At 35.8% G+C, this 16,960-nt stretch overlaps 1 protein-coding gene and 1 non-coding gene across 3 annotated transcripts; both read right to left on the bottom strand.

The window, feature by feature from the left end:
- Positions 1 to 486: 486 nt before the first annotated feature.
- Positions 487 to 6,032, bottom strand: LOC145564583 (uncharacterized). 2 transcript variants are annotated; one of them, XR_014094861.1, is made up of 15 exons: positions 5,934 to 6,032; positions 5,672 to 5,820; positions 5,529 to 5,577; positions 5,137 to 5,283; positions 4,034 to 4,131; positions 3,851 to 3,920; positions 3,606 to 3,696; positions 3,296 to 3,365; positions 3,110 to 3,205; positions 2,843 to 2,942; positions 2,695 to 2,772; positions 2,521 to 2,615; positions 2,226 to 2,383; positions 1,904 to 1,996; positions 487 to 775 (listed from the first exon to the last, which is right to left on the bottom strand). XR_014094861.1 is itself a non-coding variant. In XM_081624858.1 (14 exons), exons 1-13 carry the CDS (start codon positions 5,983 to 5,985, stop codon positions 2,231 to 2,233), a joined length of 1,248 nt encoding a protein of 415 aa, XP_081480984.1. In that variant the 5' UTR covers positions 5,986 to 6,032; the 3' UTR covers positions 1,623 to 1,996; positions 2,226 to 2,230. The 2 variants fall into 2 exon arrangements, 1 of the variants encoding a protein (XP_081480984.1); XM_081624858.1 differs by lacking the exon at positions 487 to 775 and having other exon boundaries at positions 1,623 to 1,996.
- TRNAC-GCA (transfer RNA cysteine (anticodon GCA)) lies at positions 899 to 970 on the bottom strand. Its single transcript has one exon. It is a non-coding gene; the product is annotated as a tRNA-Cys (tRNA).
- Positions 6,033 to 16,960: the final 10,928 nt, after the last annotated feature.

The raw sequence follows: 16,960 nt of genomic DNA, 5'->3' as shown, positions 1-16,960 counted from the left end.
GTTGTATTATACTCTTATAGTCTTATTTCATTTCAAAATAATTGATTAAGCTACAATAATCAAATTTACAGCCCATTTTGTTTTACTCATAAGAAGATTTGTAGTTGGCCAAGTCAAAACAATACTAATCAAAGTGCTACTACTAAATTACTAATGAACACTCATACTGACTGTTATATATAGCTTAAAATCAACAACATAGAGCTTGACTTTCCTCTTTTCTAACACTCCCGAGTTTGGCAGTTGCTTCATACATTTCGTAGCATTAATCTTATTTTTCAAAGTAGTGCACCTTTGCACGCACTCCTTTAAATAGTCAACTTTTTTTACTAGCAATAGAATAAACCACACTTGTGCCCATTTGATTGGAAAAAATAATAAAATAAAACTTAACATGAACGGACAAAATAAATTCATGATGTGGAACCTCCTATAATTTGTAGAAATGTTCGAACCAATTAAGCAATTTTTACTATTTTATATATTTTTACTGGTAGGAATACCGTTACAACACTTACTCACGTAGTATGTATAAACAATTGAGTAGTTAATGGAAGACTAGCTAGGAAAATAATAAATCTAGTAAGACTTATCTTTGTGTTTACATTACGCAACACTAATGACTAAAAATCCATGATGTGGTATGGTGTAGTAGTAATTTAATGTGTAGCCAACTACCAATCAACCCTTCCTTTGTGTTAAATCCTCTACCACACATGACTGAGTGATTTTGGATCGTCTTGCAGAGTTGTATCCACCAAATTAATGCTCGCCCCTTTCAACAAACAGACAGGTAAAATGGTGAACATAAGATAGACCATAGGTTATACAATTTATCAATATTATGGGATATAAATCAAAGTTTGATATTTGAAAAAATAAAAAAATAAAAATTGTAAGGGCCCAACCGGGTTCGAACCGGTGACCTCTTGATCTGCAGTCAAATGCTCTACCACTGAGCTATGGACCCTTTGTTGATTTATAGTTTCAATGAATATAATTATACCATATTTTAAGATCATTAAAATCTTGTGAAAAGAGATTTTAGAAGTTATAATTAAAGAAGCAATCCCCGTATTGTCTTTTGCAGAAATTATATTTATTAAACATGTAATCAACAAATTCAACATCCTACCAAATTGCTTACCTCAAACAAAAAAAAAGATATATTCTTATTCAATCTAATACAATACAAAGTATAAAAAAAGAAAAGAATGAATCTTAGTTGAAAAAGGTTTAATACAAAGTTACATTAACTTCATATTTATTTTTTTATTTTAAAAATGACGACTTCATGGTCGATCCAACTGCACATAATCTCTATTTTATACGAGTAACAAAGAGAGAACTCAAGTGCTTCATTTTCAATGAATTTTGGAGCATCATTTACCTGATCCTGTATCAAATGACAGGCTAAAAATATATGTCATCCATTGAACATACTTTTGGTAGAAGTCTAATAAAAATCAATCTATAAAGAGATTATATAGTGCCAAGACCATAATCAATATTCCACTTGTAGAAAACTTATGTTCATCTTGTTATTATTCATGCGGATATATGAATTACCAATAATCTCTATTGTATAATTTGATCCAACTAGGACCTATTGGTATATTCTACTTTGTGATTTTTCGATTTTTTCACAACTCGATGCTCAGAGTTGTGATTTTTGCTCAAGTTTATATTCTTGTACTTGATATTTCAACAGGAATGAGGAATAATGGATGTGCACTTGAACACATCAAATTTGGCTAAAGAAAGGAACATTAATACTTTTCTACTTCTATGTACATGTATAACAAAGAATTATTTCCATGTATTCGATCATAAGGACACTCAATTGAGTCCCCAAACTGTCAAACTTAAGTATATCCCATGTCAGATATATATAAACCCATACCTAAGTCGATACTTGAATCCAGTTCAGAGGATCGTATATTCATAGGTTTCCAGGCTTAAATCAGAGCAAAGTTGACAATAGCAGCTTCATAAACTGTAAAAATATGGCCATAGCTTAATCAGAATAACAATATCCTTTGATAATTAGTAATCAAGCTTAAAGTCACATTGAAAATTTGACTGTCATGAATCTGTAAGCTGTAATTCTGCTTCTATCATTTTTAATATAAATACCTTACATGTGACAGGAATACTGATAATAAGCAGTTAAAAGATCATTGATTTGCTGAGAAAAGACGAAACTACATAAATATAGCTCTGACCTTGATTATTCTTGATGGACGCCAAGGTGAGTATAGCATTTGACCGATCCAACCAGAGCAAGGGCTTCTCTAAGTGCCTCACTTAGATACACAGGACAATCCTCTATATAAGCAAGACCATGCTGTGATTGCATGGATCTCAATATTCTTCCAACAATCTGAAAAGCAATGCATGAATCTTGATGACCTCCCTTACTGTGTGATGGAGAGCTAAAGATGGCTAATTGAGTTTTAACCATGCAGTATATGATAATGAAGGAGAAACATGTTAATTTATACAGATGTACAATTGTACCTTCCTAGCATAACCACCATATGCTATACCGCCAATGAGTGATGATTCTGATGAACCAGGTATATATTCAGTTAAGATCCCATCTTCAGGATTCCCTAATGAACAGTTTGAATGAGTTAAGCAGAAAATGAGACCAATAAAGACTAATATATTTGTAGGTGTCATAAATATTACTCATGGTTTGAAAAATTCCCCGTTCCTTCAACCCATTTATGGTGTGAGCATTAGTGCCACCAGCCAATTGAAGAAAGCCTGTGAAGCTACCAATTAGCTACTAAGAAAGGAAATAATTGGTATAATGCTCATAAAATTCACAACAAACCAGGGGGTCTATCCTCGGCAGCAGCCAAGCGAACAGCAAAAGCAAGTACTTCCCTGGTGGCCCCTCGTCCAATGTCTCCACTCATTGGGCGTCCATCCAACTAATGCCAGAATTAAGCTTAAAATTATTGGGTTGCTGGACCAGCAGAAAAAGGGAATAACAGTATAACAAATGGTATGTAATACTTGTTCTAAAAAAAAAAACGAATGGTATGTAATACTTCAGAATAGTTTACATTGATGATAGATGGAAAAAAAGAAGAGAAACCTGCCATAGATTGTAGCAACTCAAATTTGGTTTCATGACTGAGAACATCGTGTTCATTAAGGTTGTAGTCGCTTCACCCACATCTGGTAAGCTTATCTGAGTAGTTGAAGGTAAAAATGCACATTAATAGAAATCAAATATAGCTGTTTGATCTCAATGTGTATAAAGAAACATGTCCAGTCTTACAGCCACTAATCTCAGGTGGCTAACAGAATCTCCCATTCCATTCCAGAATTCCTTAAAGGAATCAGTCTGCCTGTCGAAAACCACTACAGGTTAAGCAAAAGAAAGAAAAAGGACATTATGTGGAAAGCTTTCATCATGAGAACTTCAATAAAGAGGATACATTACATTAATTGTTATTTTTAGATTTTTTAACAAATATTAGCCATCTTGACTTTTAAATACACTTATTGAGAATATGTAGCTCCACAATATAACTTTGTAGTTTGTACACAAAACTAAATCAACTAGATGTAACAAATTCAGGGATTACCTTCCATTTGTATGGATTTCAATAGCATCAACATCATTTCTTCTGACCAGTTGAGCAGTAGAAACAGCATCTCTCAAGTAGGTAACTGCCTCTGTAAAAATAATGTGCATGAATGATGAATGAATAAATACCAAAGTAAAAGCTGAAAGCATACAGAAGAACTGTAAATAAGTCTGAGCACTACCTACAACATTATTCAAGAGGACAAAGGACCAGGGGTGAAGTGCCTATGGAGAACTACTCACTTATTTTATCGTATGGGCAGACTGGAAGGCAACGTCCACACCCATAGCATCGCTCATTAATCACTCCTCCCTGCAGGTCAATTGGTACGTATTTCAAATATTTAGAATAAAAACTGCTGCAATATTTGAAAAAGCAAGATATATAAACATCTACACAATTATTGTTTAGGCATAAGGACATACCTCCAAGGAGTCTCCTTTCTTTAATACAATAGCATTGGCAGGACAAACAGCCTCGCATGGTCTCGAGCAATCCAGTGGACACTCCGATGGATCAAAGGCTGTTAAATATGAAAAGTTACCAAGAGAAAAAAGTAGCCTAATGTGAGATGATGTAGCGAAGAAATATCAGGACTTTAATATTTGCATAACTGAAGTTACTGCAATGTGGGTAACCCCAAAGTCGTCAATCCTACACGAGCTTTATTCAAGGGACTTGATTATTAGTATCAGAATGGTATGGGATTCAGCCATTGTCCGAAGAGTGTCCCAAGTGTCCATCCTAATACTATCACCATACTACCATAGTCCCATTTCAACAGTAATGATAAATAAACCCAATACAGATAGTTTGAAATGAAAAGTCCATTTGACACAGAGCATCACACTCAAAGGGGCAAATGAAGCCGGAAGCTAATAGTTGTCAAATGAAATGCGTAGGCATTTACCCCTCCTAGGCTCCTACAGTAGCTTCACTAGGGATGATTGGCATTGCTACCCTATATTATCAAAGCCAATAAAATTGTTAGAACTTTCAAGGCATCTATTCCTGTGCTCACATTATATGAAACCATTATAGTGTTTGCAACAGTATGGCTACAAATGAGAACTTGGTAATAAAACCAGAGTTATAATCAATACCATATTGATCAAAGGGCACAGGAATGAAGGGAAGACAAGACAACAAAGAAACAGGTTTTTATGTACTGGTAAACAATCATCAATTAATGCCTTCAAACCGTGCTAAAATGTGTTTTCTAGCGTACTTGTATGTTATCTTATGATTCTGATCATAATTACAACCTAATTATCAATGTTTTTTCAAAGTTGTAGTGATGAATTTTGTTTTTGACAGCATACATCCTTCTATTAGACTATGTTCACTTTTTATCCAGCACAAATGCACAATCTTCAAGTTGTTTGAAAGTAGGAATTAGATTGTATCTAAACTAGCTAACTCCACTTAATCAAGGATCAAGACAAGCAACTTATTAACAGCTACAAGTATCAATCTTCCTTACAATTGCAAGTATTGAAGATAAACAAATAAAAGCATTACAGATTACCAGCTTTACGAAAATGAAGGTCTTCATCATCATTGACACTAATCATAACCCATGGCCGGCGAAGTGACACTATGTTCATGGCTGCTTCAATTCCTTCATTAACCGCACTCACAACCGATGCATCCGCCGCACAATCAATACAATCAACTACAAACACAACATACCACCATAAACCCCAAGAAACACACACACACACACAAAACTCAAAACCAATTTACAAGTTACATAGGCAGTAAGCTATGTTACTCGAACTCTTCATTTCCCTCAAGTGTACCCGTGCTGGATCATCAGCACTCCGACATGGGTAGGACACTTAGACACATACCCATGTTCAACACGAGTACCCGAGTCTGAGTAACATAGGTAGTAAGTAATAACACAGTGAACTGTACCTCCAGCAAGAGTGTAAACTAGAGACAGATTCCTTATGTCAACAACATCCTACAGACAAACAAAATGATCAAATTTCTTCAATTCTACAAATTGAAAGATGGGGTTTTGTAAGGGTTTAAGAATAGATGAAATTGATTAGTACCTCAAAGCTAGCACCGCAAATGAGCTTGACCCAATTGCCCTTTTGAAGGGATTCTTGAGGTGGGGTTGCAATTGAAGGAACCCCAGTTGAGAGTACGAGGTTTTTGACACTTTTAAGGTGGTTGTTGCTGACATGATTACTCACTTTCACTACAAAAAAAAAAAAAAAAACCAAAGTTTGAATTTTGAGGTAAGAATTGAGGAAACTAGTTGAAGAAAGAGAGACAGAGAGAGAGAGAGAGGGGAAGTAAGAAGAAAAGTACCTTGTTGGTTATGGAGGAAGAGTGAATTGCAGCAAGATAAGGTGAAGGCCATGCCAACATGGATTATGGATGATTATTGATAGAAAAAGTGAGCTACTGTAGTTGTAGAGGTAAACTTGATATTTTTTGGTTGACATTTGTTTAAAGTTCCCTTTACCTTTTTGCTTTTGAGTTTTGTAATTTTATTTAAGTCTAAACGGTTTAATTCACTGTTTTATTTTAGGACATAAAAATTCCCCCAATTTCGCTTAATCGGTAATTACTTTAATTAATTTTATACAAACTTTTATACGTGATTGATCACACGCATCATAGGTGTTACTTTGTTAGTGATATAGGGATTACTCACTTAGTTAGGAGTTACTAACTTGATCGTTAGGGGTAACTCGATCGATTAGAGGTTACTACTCAATCGATTAGAGGTTACTCATCAATTAGAGTTACTTAATAAGTTAATTTAGATTTACGTGTAATCGGTTGTAGGCTTGCAGGTGCATAATGTGGAATTGATTCAGACCCGCTCAATGAAATTATCAAATTACCCTTCTTCATTCCTGAAATTTTAAGTAGGGTTTAAGGTAAAACCCTAGATAAACCCCTAATCATCTTCCTGCTATCTTTCATTCAACCCTTCATCTCCATACTCTGCAATCGAATGCGTCCCATTTTCGTGAACTAATTTTTCCATAATCATGGAAGATTTCGGCGATGATTTCGGCGATGATTTCGGCGAGTTATACGCCGACATTGAAGTTCATACGAGTTCAGCAATCAATGGAGTACCAGATTTTTATCAATTGCACAAAAACCAGCAACAGCAGGAGCATTGCAAAGAGGTGGGAGTGGATGAGAAGAGAGAGATTGATTCAGCAAATGGAAACGGTGAGATGACTGAGAAGAATTCTGAGATGGGTATTAATGGGGTTGATGATTTTGAAGTGGAAAATGTCAGTGACAGTGACAGTGACAGTGATACTGATGATGATTTTGATATTGTTGTCAATGATGAGGATATCGGGCCGAAGAAGGGAGGTGGAGGTGGAGATGGGAGGAATTGTCACGAGGAGGCGGAGGATGGTACGGAGGCTGAGTTTGTTGCCGGGGTTTCGGAGAAGAATTTGCCGGGAAAGAAGACAATGCGGGTTGATGTTGATGGAACGGAGCCGAGTGGCGGTGATTGTGGTGGGGAGAGAGGGAATGTAGGGAAGAATGGTTGCAATTCGCAACACACGGTATGTGTATTCGAATTGCATTTGGGTTGATCATGAATCCTAGTTTTATTTGCTTATATGGAGGTGTCTCTTAACTGTTTTGCATTATTTAAATTTCATTGAATTCATAATTGATGTTGCAATTAGATTATAGCTATGTTTATGAGAGAAGCGATATGATTTGATCAATGGCAAGGTTTTCTTATGTTGTTTGCTTATGAAATTATGATTCATAATTGATGTAGTGCATTGATCATTTTAGTTGTATTTAAAGGTTATGCACATATTTGTTGTTAGTTGTCACATTGATATTTGGACGGATTGATAAAATTTCATGGGTGTTTTGAAGTGATATACAACATTTCAGTGGCAATTAAAAGTGCGATAGATAACAATTAATACTCGGGTTTAATTCTTGTGACCACACTAGTGTCATGGTAAAAAAATATTTTCACTTGATCAATCTGTTCATACATAACTCAACTTTGCACATGCCCTTCATTAATTGTGAGTAAGTTGTAGTTTACAGTGCTGTTGAATACATGGAAAAGTAGTGTTAGTCTCCTATATATTGGAGAGTTAGGAGAATGGTAGCTTAGAACTTATTTTTTCTTCCATTTATAGCCTATATTCAGGTCATGATTGCTTTTTTTTGTTTTTTTGAGTCGTTTACACATCAGGTTGCAGTCATTTGAATCTGATCCTGGCTTATAGGTGTAGGTAATGTACTTTGTCGTGAAATGATATCAGCTGCCTTTACTGATTTATTGCTCTGTCTTCAGTAGTCTTTGAGTTGAATTTTGACATGGAAACTGTGTATAGCATTTGAAAGATAATAAGAGGACAAATCTGTTTAGATGCCTCGTCAGTTGTTATCCTTTTTTACCCATACTTGGTATTGATTTTCTTTTGTATTGTAGATGGATAATCTCTGTGTTAGAAACTGATTTCATGTTTTGTTTATGCTTAGTATCTAAGAGGATATGGCTCAGTCTTTGCGGGAAATCAACGAGCTATAAGCTCTTGGAAACTCAACAGAGAGGATGCTTGGTGTGGTCAAAATACAATGTCAGGCTTTGTTCACGGTTTTTCTGGCAATGGAAATAATTTTTGGCTTCCATGGTATAGGTAAGCGCTAATGGAAATTTTTTTTGGATAGTCTTTGTTTGTGCTGAACTCAATACAAGGGACTATAAATTGTATAGTATTTTATTTTGGTAATGTCTCTCCCCTTTACACTCTTTTTCTTTTTTGGTCGAGGGGATAAAAAGAGATTTGTACTGTCTGTTGCTTTGGAAATTTCCCCTGGCACCATGTGCTACTCCTATTAATTTCTCTTGATGCTGCCTTTTTGGTTCTAATTTGCCTGTTGTTTTTTTTTTCTAAGAAAATGTGAACATCTTGCTATTGTTTTTCAGAACTATTGTAGATGTGGACATTGATACGTTAGAGGAGAAGTCATGGACACGTCCTGGGGCTGATATAACAGACTACTTTAATTTTGGTTTTGATGAGGAAAGTTGGAGAAACTTTTGTCATTCACTGGTGGGTAATTCTGAGCTCTACTGCCAAATAAGAACCCCCTTCATCCCCAGAATAGGGGCTTTTTAAAAAATTGGCCCAGTTGTGGTCCTTGTAGTGATCTTATGGATATCGATCTTAGTTTCCGAATAAGGAACTTTTCCGCATGAAAGTATCCTTTTACAGCTTTGACCTTTACTCGTTAATGGCTATATATCTTCTTGTCTTGTCTGAGATCAGCCAGCATGCATGTTTATCTGATTTTGAAAAACTCCTTGTGCATTTGAGATGGTCAGGCCGTTTATCACCCTTACTATCTTGTGACACATTCCTTTTTCAAACAGGACTTATGTTTCTAAAGCCTTGATTATTTATTTAATTTAATATTTTTTTATTTTTATTTATGACTTCCTGTAGGGATTTTTGACCTTAATTGACTGTGTAGGATCAATTACGCCATCAAACGACCAGTCAGACCAGAAACAAAGTTAACAACAGCTTCAAGCTGGTAGGATTTGTGTTGCATTAGAACTTTTGAAGCTACTCTGATTGGGATTTTGAGCTTTTCTTCTGCTTGTAATCAGAAAGCTGAAGCTGGAGCTACTAAGGAATTAGAGTCTGAAGGATTTGTTGAAGCAGAGTCCACCCTCAGTGGGCTTAGAAAAATTACTTCTCATGAGTCAGATTTTGCTACTAAGCAGTTCAAAAAGGTGTAGTTCCCTAAATATACTTTACCCTTATTGTTGTTAACTTGTTTTGCAGTTTTACCATCAGGATAGTTGTTTGTTCACTATGTAATCTATTTTTTGCTGTTATTAGTGCGATTTGCCTCCGTTATTTTTTCTAGTTGCTCATTTACAAAAATTATTCTTTAAAAAAGAGGAATAATCGTTTTCCATCTTGTGCTTCATGATGTATGATTCTCCATAAGGGGCTCACTCATTTCTTTTGTGCAGCAAATCGGTCAAGCCATCCATGTAGAAGATAGCAATGTTGAGCGTCAGCCATCTACAGATGGAAGGCGTCCACGTAATCGTGATTCTGATGTTGTCATACAGGTATTATTTTAACATGTATTACAATTAACTTCACATTAAGAGTTTTCTAAATAAACTGTGTTTGGCTAGATAACTGTGCAAGATCCAGAAGAGCCCTCTAGTTCTGGCATTGAGGAGCCAGATAATACACTTGGAACTCAATGTAAAATGTCTGAAAAAGGGTTTGGCGTTGGACATGTTGAGCTTAAAGCCGAGAAATCTGGTGGTTCCAACACTTATGAAATGCTAAAGAATTCTGAGGAAAAATTTCGAAGTTCGAGTGTGTCGTCTGATTGCAAAAGGTTTTCATCTTATCTGACTCTAAAATTGCTTTTTCTTCAATTATTTATAAGCTATTGTGTTGGCTCCTTTTAATATATCTGGTTCTGCTATGTGTAGCAAAACTTCATACTTGTCTCATGACCCTCCTCTTCAAAATCTAAATTCCTCTCTGTTTCGGATGTTCTAAAGAATCCAAACAGTATACATTCTTCTGTAGACCTAAACTGACATTTATAATTCTTTTCTCTTGTTACACCTTGGTAGTGCATCTATGCAACTTTATCTCACTATGGATAAAATCTTAAAACATTTATGCCTATGTATGTGTCTGTTCAGATCACACGAGTCTGCAGCAGTATCCAGTCAGAAGCTCCAGGATTCTTGTGGAGAAAATCCGAGAGTCATGAAAATTCTCAATAGCTCTGTGGAGGATGTAGATAATGGTAGCAATACGACAGAAGCAAACCCATGTGTGGCAGATATAGATTTATCATATGATAATCATGGATGCACTAGCCCTTCTCCTTCTCCTTCTCCTTCTAATTCTAATACTTGGTCTGAGGCATTAAAAGATGATTATTGTGATTCAAGAAGAAATCGAGATCCGAGAAGATCACCTTCAGATTTCAAAAAGGAAAGGAACCAAGTGGCTAAAGCTGATTATTGTCACTTGAGGAACAGAAGGGATGATAAGAAGTTGAATGAAAGTGGTGGTAGGTATCGTGTAAGAGTCAGAAACTTCATCAAAGAAGACCTGAAGCACAATGAACGGAGAGTTCGGAGAAATTTGAAGTGGAAGAGCCACAGTTCTGAAGATAATAACTATCTGATTGACACGGCAGAGCACAGCTATGGAGTGCACCGTCCAAGCGTACACCATCATAGAAGTGAAGAATGGTGCCTTACCTCTGCTTCTGATGATGAATATTGGCCTAGTTATAGGGATAGCAAATCCTCCTCTGGATGTTATGATAGAAGGTCTGTTGAAAACAGGTTTCGGGCCAAAAGAAAGATGGATTTTGATCAACAAGATCATTGGGGATCAAGAGATGAAGTAGATCTGAATTTTCAAAGAGAGTGGGATGAGGAGCACTACTTTTCTGACAGACGCATGCAAAGAATGAGAGGTGTAACTGTCCAAAAAGATGATTGGCATCTTCAGGAAAGAGAATGTTTAATTAGGGAAGAAAAACATTTCTTTCGGAACCAAGAACATTCCACGTTGAGGTTTTCTTCTTCCCATGATACTTATTGGCCTAAACAACAAAGGGAATATGACAATGTTCACTTTGGTAAAAGAAGGAAACATGGCCGGCCATTTCAATTTAGGAATTCCAATGGGTCTGAGCACAATAAATATGCCAGGTCCAATCCCTTGGATGATTGGCAAAATAATTATCTAGATTTGGAGAATAGACATGAAAGACGCTTATGGTATTCTGGAGTAGAGGTAGGAGCATCTGGCAGAGAGAATGAATGTTTGGAAAGTCCATTTGATGAGGATTATCCACGATATACTTTAGATGATGTTGATGAATGCTGGAACAGACAAACTCCCACATCTGCTCATGATTATCATGAGTGGTTTCCTACTCATGGTGAAAGAAAGCATCAAAACACCCTCTACAGAGATGATATGGATGATCCTCAATTATATACAAGACATGAAAGACATAGTAGGTCTATTTCTGCCAAGATGGGCACAGGTAGTAGGCAGGTTTATGATGACAGGGATGCCTATAATAGACATGATGCTGCTAACTACCTTGATGAGGATGACTATTTTGAGGAAAGAAGAAATACCTTTTGGTCCAAGGGTTCGAGTTGGGCTGAAGATACACTCTTAGATGGATGTTCTGATAATGATTTTAGCATTGAGAATATGTTGGATTCGTTCAATGGTATTCCAAGATGTAATTGGCATGGGGCCAAACATAGAGTTGTGCCTGGTAGAACTACTATGCATACACAGACAATGAAGAATAGGTTTGGAGTGGCAAGTGATGGTGGTAGTAAATCCTATTTCAAGTCTTCAACAAGATATGTACGTGAAGGCATTGGGCTATGGGCCAGGAATTCAGTGGAAGTGCAAAATACTGTTAGGAAAAAAAAGGTAAAGCTGGGGAAATTATTTTTGATCTTCTATATCATTGTATTTGTATCCATGATATCTCCCCATATTTTGGGGAGAATCATTTTTCTTAATGCATTATGCATATCTCTTTTCAAATGCGTAATACCTTGTACTTTCTTCTTCATAATCTCTATAACACAATTTATTAAAGATTGTTCATCCTCTTGCTCTGTCTATACTTTGGTGGTGGCAGCACCATTGTAGATGAAATTGGAACATAAATTCTGTGCAGATAATTAACCTGATCATACTTTTGGAACCTAACAAGATCTAGATAGGGTTTCAATTTCTTGTCTTCACTATTGGTTATAGTCAGCTGTCAAATTTATGCTTGAATACAATTTATAGGTAGTGGAACACTCAGAGTACAGAGTTAGATTGTCTTGGGCGTTTGAGTAGTTCAAAATTTTTATTTTTGAATTTATTTCCTTAATTGTAAAAGTGGAAAGAAACTTTAGGTACCTTTTTTTCAGTGATGAAAATTACTGTAAATTTTGTACAAAACTCTGTAGCAAGGTTCTTTACTTTAAAAAATTGCTTATAATTGAGTGCTTATAGATATAAGGTGTATGTTTTTCACTTGGATTGACTATGCTCTTTATTTTGTTTCTTGTATTGAATATACTTCAATTTTCCTGTGTAATTTTATTTGGATCCTTTAAGGCATGCATCTAAGTGCGATTGCTGTTGTGCAAATCAGCGCTTATAACTGTGGGGAACTATTTGCATCTGCTATAAGCAGCTCTCACAATCTTTGTTGTTTACTTGTTTCTTTTAGGTGTGGATGTGATTGCTATAGTACTGTGAACTTTCATGTACTCAATGTCCATGTAACTGGTTATTAGGATCACTTCTTGACTAGTTTCTGACAACTTTGTCTTTAAATTATGTTTCTCATGCTTGAGTGATATGCACCAATTACCATCTCTGTCACTCATCTCTGTTTCATCTAACCATGTGCACCCACCTAAAGAGCTATTAGTGCTCCTTAGGATCTTCACTTATGCTTTGATTGGGATGCTACATTTATGTATTGCACACATCTCTTTCTCTGCACCAGAACATGTCCATGGATGTTTGATGTATTATGCATGCATTCTTAAGTTAATTTTGTTATGCAGATATTTCTCCCTCTGAACTTTTTTTTTTCTACGTTATATTCATGGTTATTAATGCAATTGATTACTCATGTAATCGCAAGCTTTTAGCATTGCTCAAATATTCATCATTGTGAATCTTAGTGTTGCTTTTTATGATGTGAGTAATATCTACTTATCATTGTGCTAATTAAATACATGTCTCTGTATTTGCCTGTTCGATCTGTACATGTAGACTCAACCTATTTTGTGTTGTCATCCCTTAATTTCTTAGTTAATATGCAACATTTACTGTAGTAAAAATTTAGCATGCAGTCCCCAGAAAAAAGCTTGCTCTTTGCTTGAAAGCTGCAGTTTCTTACAGACGTGAACTTGAATGAAGGAATTTTATCTTGCAAGCAGGTGGAAATCTTGATGAGGAGTTAGTTGATGACTTCCTACTTTTATTGCCTAGGGTTTCTTGATTGCAATTATTTTTGTCTTTCTTTTGGATTAGTTAATTTCAATCCTGTAAATCAAATGATGTTCTGGTGGCTTGGAAGAAGAGGTTATCTTACAAGTAGATTGCAAAATGTGGAATCTATTTTGGTGGTAGTTGTGGGAGAGGCATTGGAAATTTTCTTAGGAGAAAGCTTCATCATGCCAAGGTAATTTCTATACTTGAGGGTAGTGTACAATTGGAGCCAAGGGCTTCTACGCGGGTACAAGTGTAGAGTATAGGTACATAGTTTATTGTCACTTATGTATGGGCTCAAAATTTAGTTCATGGATACACTGTCTTAAAAAAGAACACAAATACTGACCATGCCATTTATGAAAAATATCGACTTTATTACTGAGTTTTTTTTTACAGATTTATGGGATCATAAATGTTTGATTATCTTGTCCTTTTTCAGACAATTTAGTATGAGTGGCTTCAGAATTATTATTAGATCTTTTAAATTTATAAATTTTGCTGTACTGAAGTGCTCAATAAAATGAACTTTTCTTATACTGTCTTAATATTGCAGCGAGTAGGTAGCTTACAGTTTAGTGTATCTGTCCACTTCTAACTTTGTAGGATTTCCATTCTATGTTTATGAGAAAATGGCTTTTAAATATTATCATTGCTTGTGAATTTTCACTTCTGAGCTGGCAATTGTTAGCTTTTTTGTATGTTGGTCTTATACTCTTATGTCAGGATTCCTTTTGGCATGATTGATGTAGTCTGCCACATAGCTATAATGTGAGTCAATGTTTGGTGATAAGATTTTGTGAACGATATGGATCATTAGCTAAGTGTACTTATTTTAATTTTCTCTGATTGTGTCTGCTTCTTGATATATAGTTCCTATGTCATGATGCTGATCTTCGGTTTTAATTTATCCTACACTTTTCAGAAAATGTCCTCTTCATGTCACAATGCTGATCTTTGATGATTGATTCTTTTTAGTTTATGCATGCACATATGCTTCTTTGACAGCTTTAATATGCTAATTTTAGAAATATTAATTGCTAATGCATGCTAGCTCATAATTTCTTTGGACTAGGCAATGAATTGAGTCTAAAAAAGCTGGTGAAAAAATGATCTTTATTTTCATTTCTAGATTGTTACTTGAAAAATATACTATTTAGACTTTGTATTGGTCGGTGTTATGATAAGCTGGACGTCACTTGGTTGTATCCACTCCTCATTTCATGTTCTATCATCTTTAAACAGGGATTTTTGTTGAGGATGATGGTTATAGGGCTCATAGCTCCATGCAATTTTATGTTGGATTAAAGTGAAATTGAAGATGGACTTCTCAAACTAGAGTTGTGAGATTTGTTCTGAAACATATTCTGCTTTAGTTTTAAAAAAAATAAACGAAGACTTTGAGGAACATTAGCTTTGACACCACGTAGGTGATGATTCAAGAACATGACAGTAAACAATAAGATGAATGTCTTGTTCCTCAATAGCTCAATGGTAGAACAAGTCTGTCAAGCTTTCCTGTGTATCTGATCACAAGTTGAATCTAGCATTTCTATCATTGCATTATTAGGCATTCTGAAGTATTAGACCTATCAAGATAACTCTTCACTGGAACACTTTGGTATCAATTACTCTTGGAATGACAGGTAGTCAAACTATTAGTCATTTGATAAGAGTTAAAAGAGGATACTTGTTCATTTTTTATAATGTCAAGCATTATTCCTATGTTAGCATTTCTAATGCCAAGAGTTTAGCTCCTATCTGCAAAGGACCTGGAAAACTTTGAACTTTTCTTTACAACTTTAAGTGTTGATGCTTGATGTTTTATGCGTTAGGCAGTAGTTGGTAATCTTGGTATGTGGTTTCTTCTCATGAAAATTTGTAGATGTGATTGGGCTGCAGTAAAGACCCATGTCCATTGTTGGATAATGCTATTATCATTATTAGTTGCTGTATCTCTCTTGAAATGCTGGCTTTTTGTCTCCTTTTATGTGTTTGTTTTTATCTATTTTTGGACTGAATATGCATTAATGTGCTCTTCTATACCACTGTCCCCCCTCCCCTTGATCAATCAGTTGCAGAGGGGGCGTTGTTTCGAATGTTTGTGACAGTAGGCTTTTATATGTATCAGGTATACTAATTGCATAACTTGTGTTGAGGATTGATGAAAATAGAGTATAAGATTCTGGCCCTTCCTTTTATTTGTAATGGGTTTGCACCAGTCATGTGTTTTTAGTTTTAGAGAAGTTTTAGGACTGACAAGGTTGCAGGCTGCAGCATTGACATTGGAAGTGACATTGGGATGGAGAAATTCATGTCGAAATAGGTTCACATATATAGTTTAATTGTCAAAGAATATGTTCTAGTGCCCTCATGTTTTCATCTTTTATCTTTACGGGGTACCATTGCTTGCAAACTAAGCTTTAACTGTCATGATAAAGAGGGCAAGGCAGTTCGTGTTAGCTCTTCATTTAGTTTCAATTTAGTGCGTTGTACTCTGCTTCATAGGTATCCCTTATATGAGCAGTCTTTGATATAGTCGCATCTTCCTTTTATCCACTTTAAGATTAATCATATTGCTAGATGTTTTGTTTGTCTCTGAAACCTCTGAAGCTGTGCATTGGTTGTCTTGCATTTCCTTATGAGACTTGTTAATCGCCCCATCAACAATGACGGGTATACATGCCTGATCTTGTAACATTAATTCATTATGATACACTCTGCAGTTACTTGGGAAATTTTCAAATGCTGGAAGTCTGCCAAATGATGATGCTTGTAAACAGTCTGACAAGAGGTTCCAGAAGCAGTTCAAAAGGCAACAGAAACCAGTTGAAGTTTTCCCTCACAAAAAGATGGTGAACAAAGGTTTAAATAGTGAAGCACTGCGGGATAAGCTACCTATAATGAACCATAAAAATGCTACTGATCTAGAAGAGGATCAAATACCTGCAGAACCCGAAGCTGAATTTCTCAAGGTAAAGAACGGTCCTGGTCCTGTATACTTAACTCAGAAAGTCCCTATGAAAGAAAAACCATTTCGTAATCAGAAACCTGTGAGTCAGAATGGTGCTTGTGTATACGATGAGAACCGAATACTTGAGACTAAGGCGAAGATGGAAAAGAGAATGGAGCGCTTTAAGGAGCCAGTATCTGTGAAAACAGATACAGATCCTGACCCTAAGCCAGAAGGCGATAGACTAGCTGAAACAGCTGAATCCAAGGGACAACGGCCAGCAAGAAAAAGGAAATGGGGTGGAAGCTGAGGTACTGGTTTTCTTTGGTTTAGTTTTA

Source organism: Chenopodium album, chromosome 10, assembly GCF_948465745.1.
Source record: "Chenopodium album chromosome 10, dcCheAlbu1.1, whole genome shotgun sequence".
NCBI classification, from domain to species: domain Eukaryota; kingdom Viridiplantae; phylum Streptophyta; class Magnoliopsida; order Caryophyllales; family Amaranthaceae; genus Chenopodium; species Chenopodium album.
This window is presented reverse-complemented; position numbering and strand designations above follow the sequence as displayed.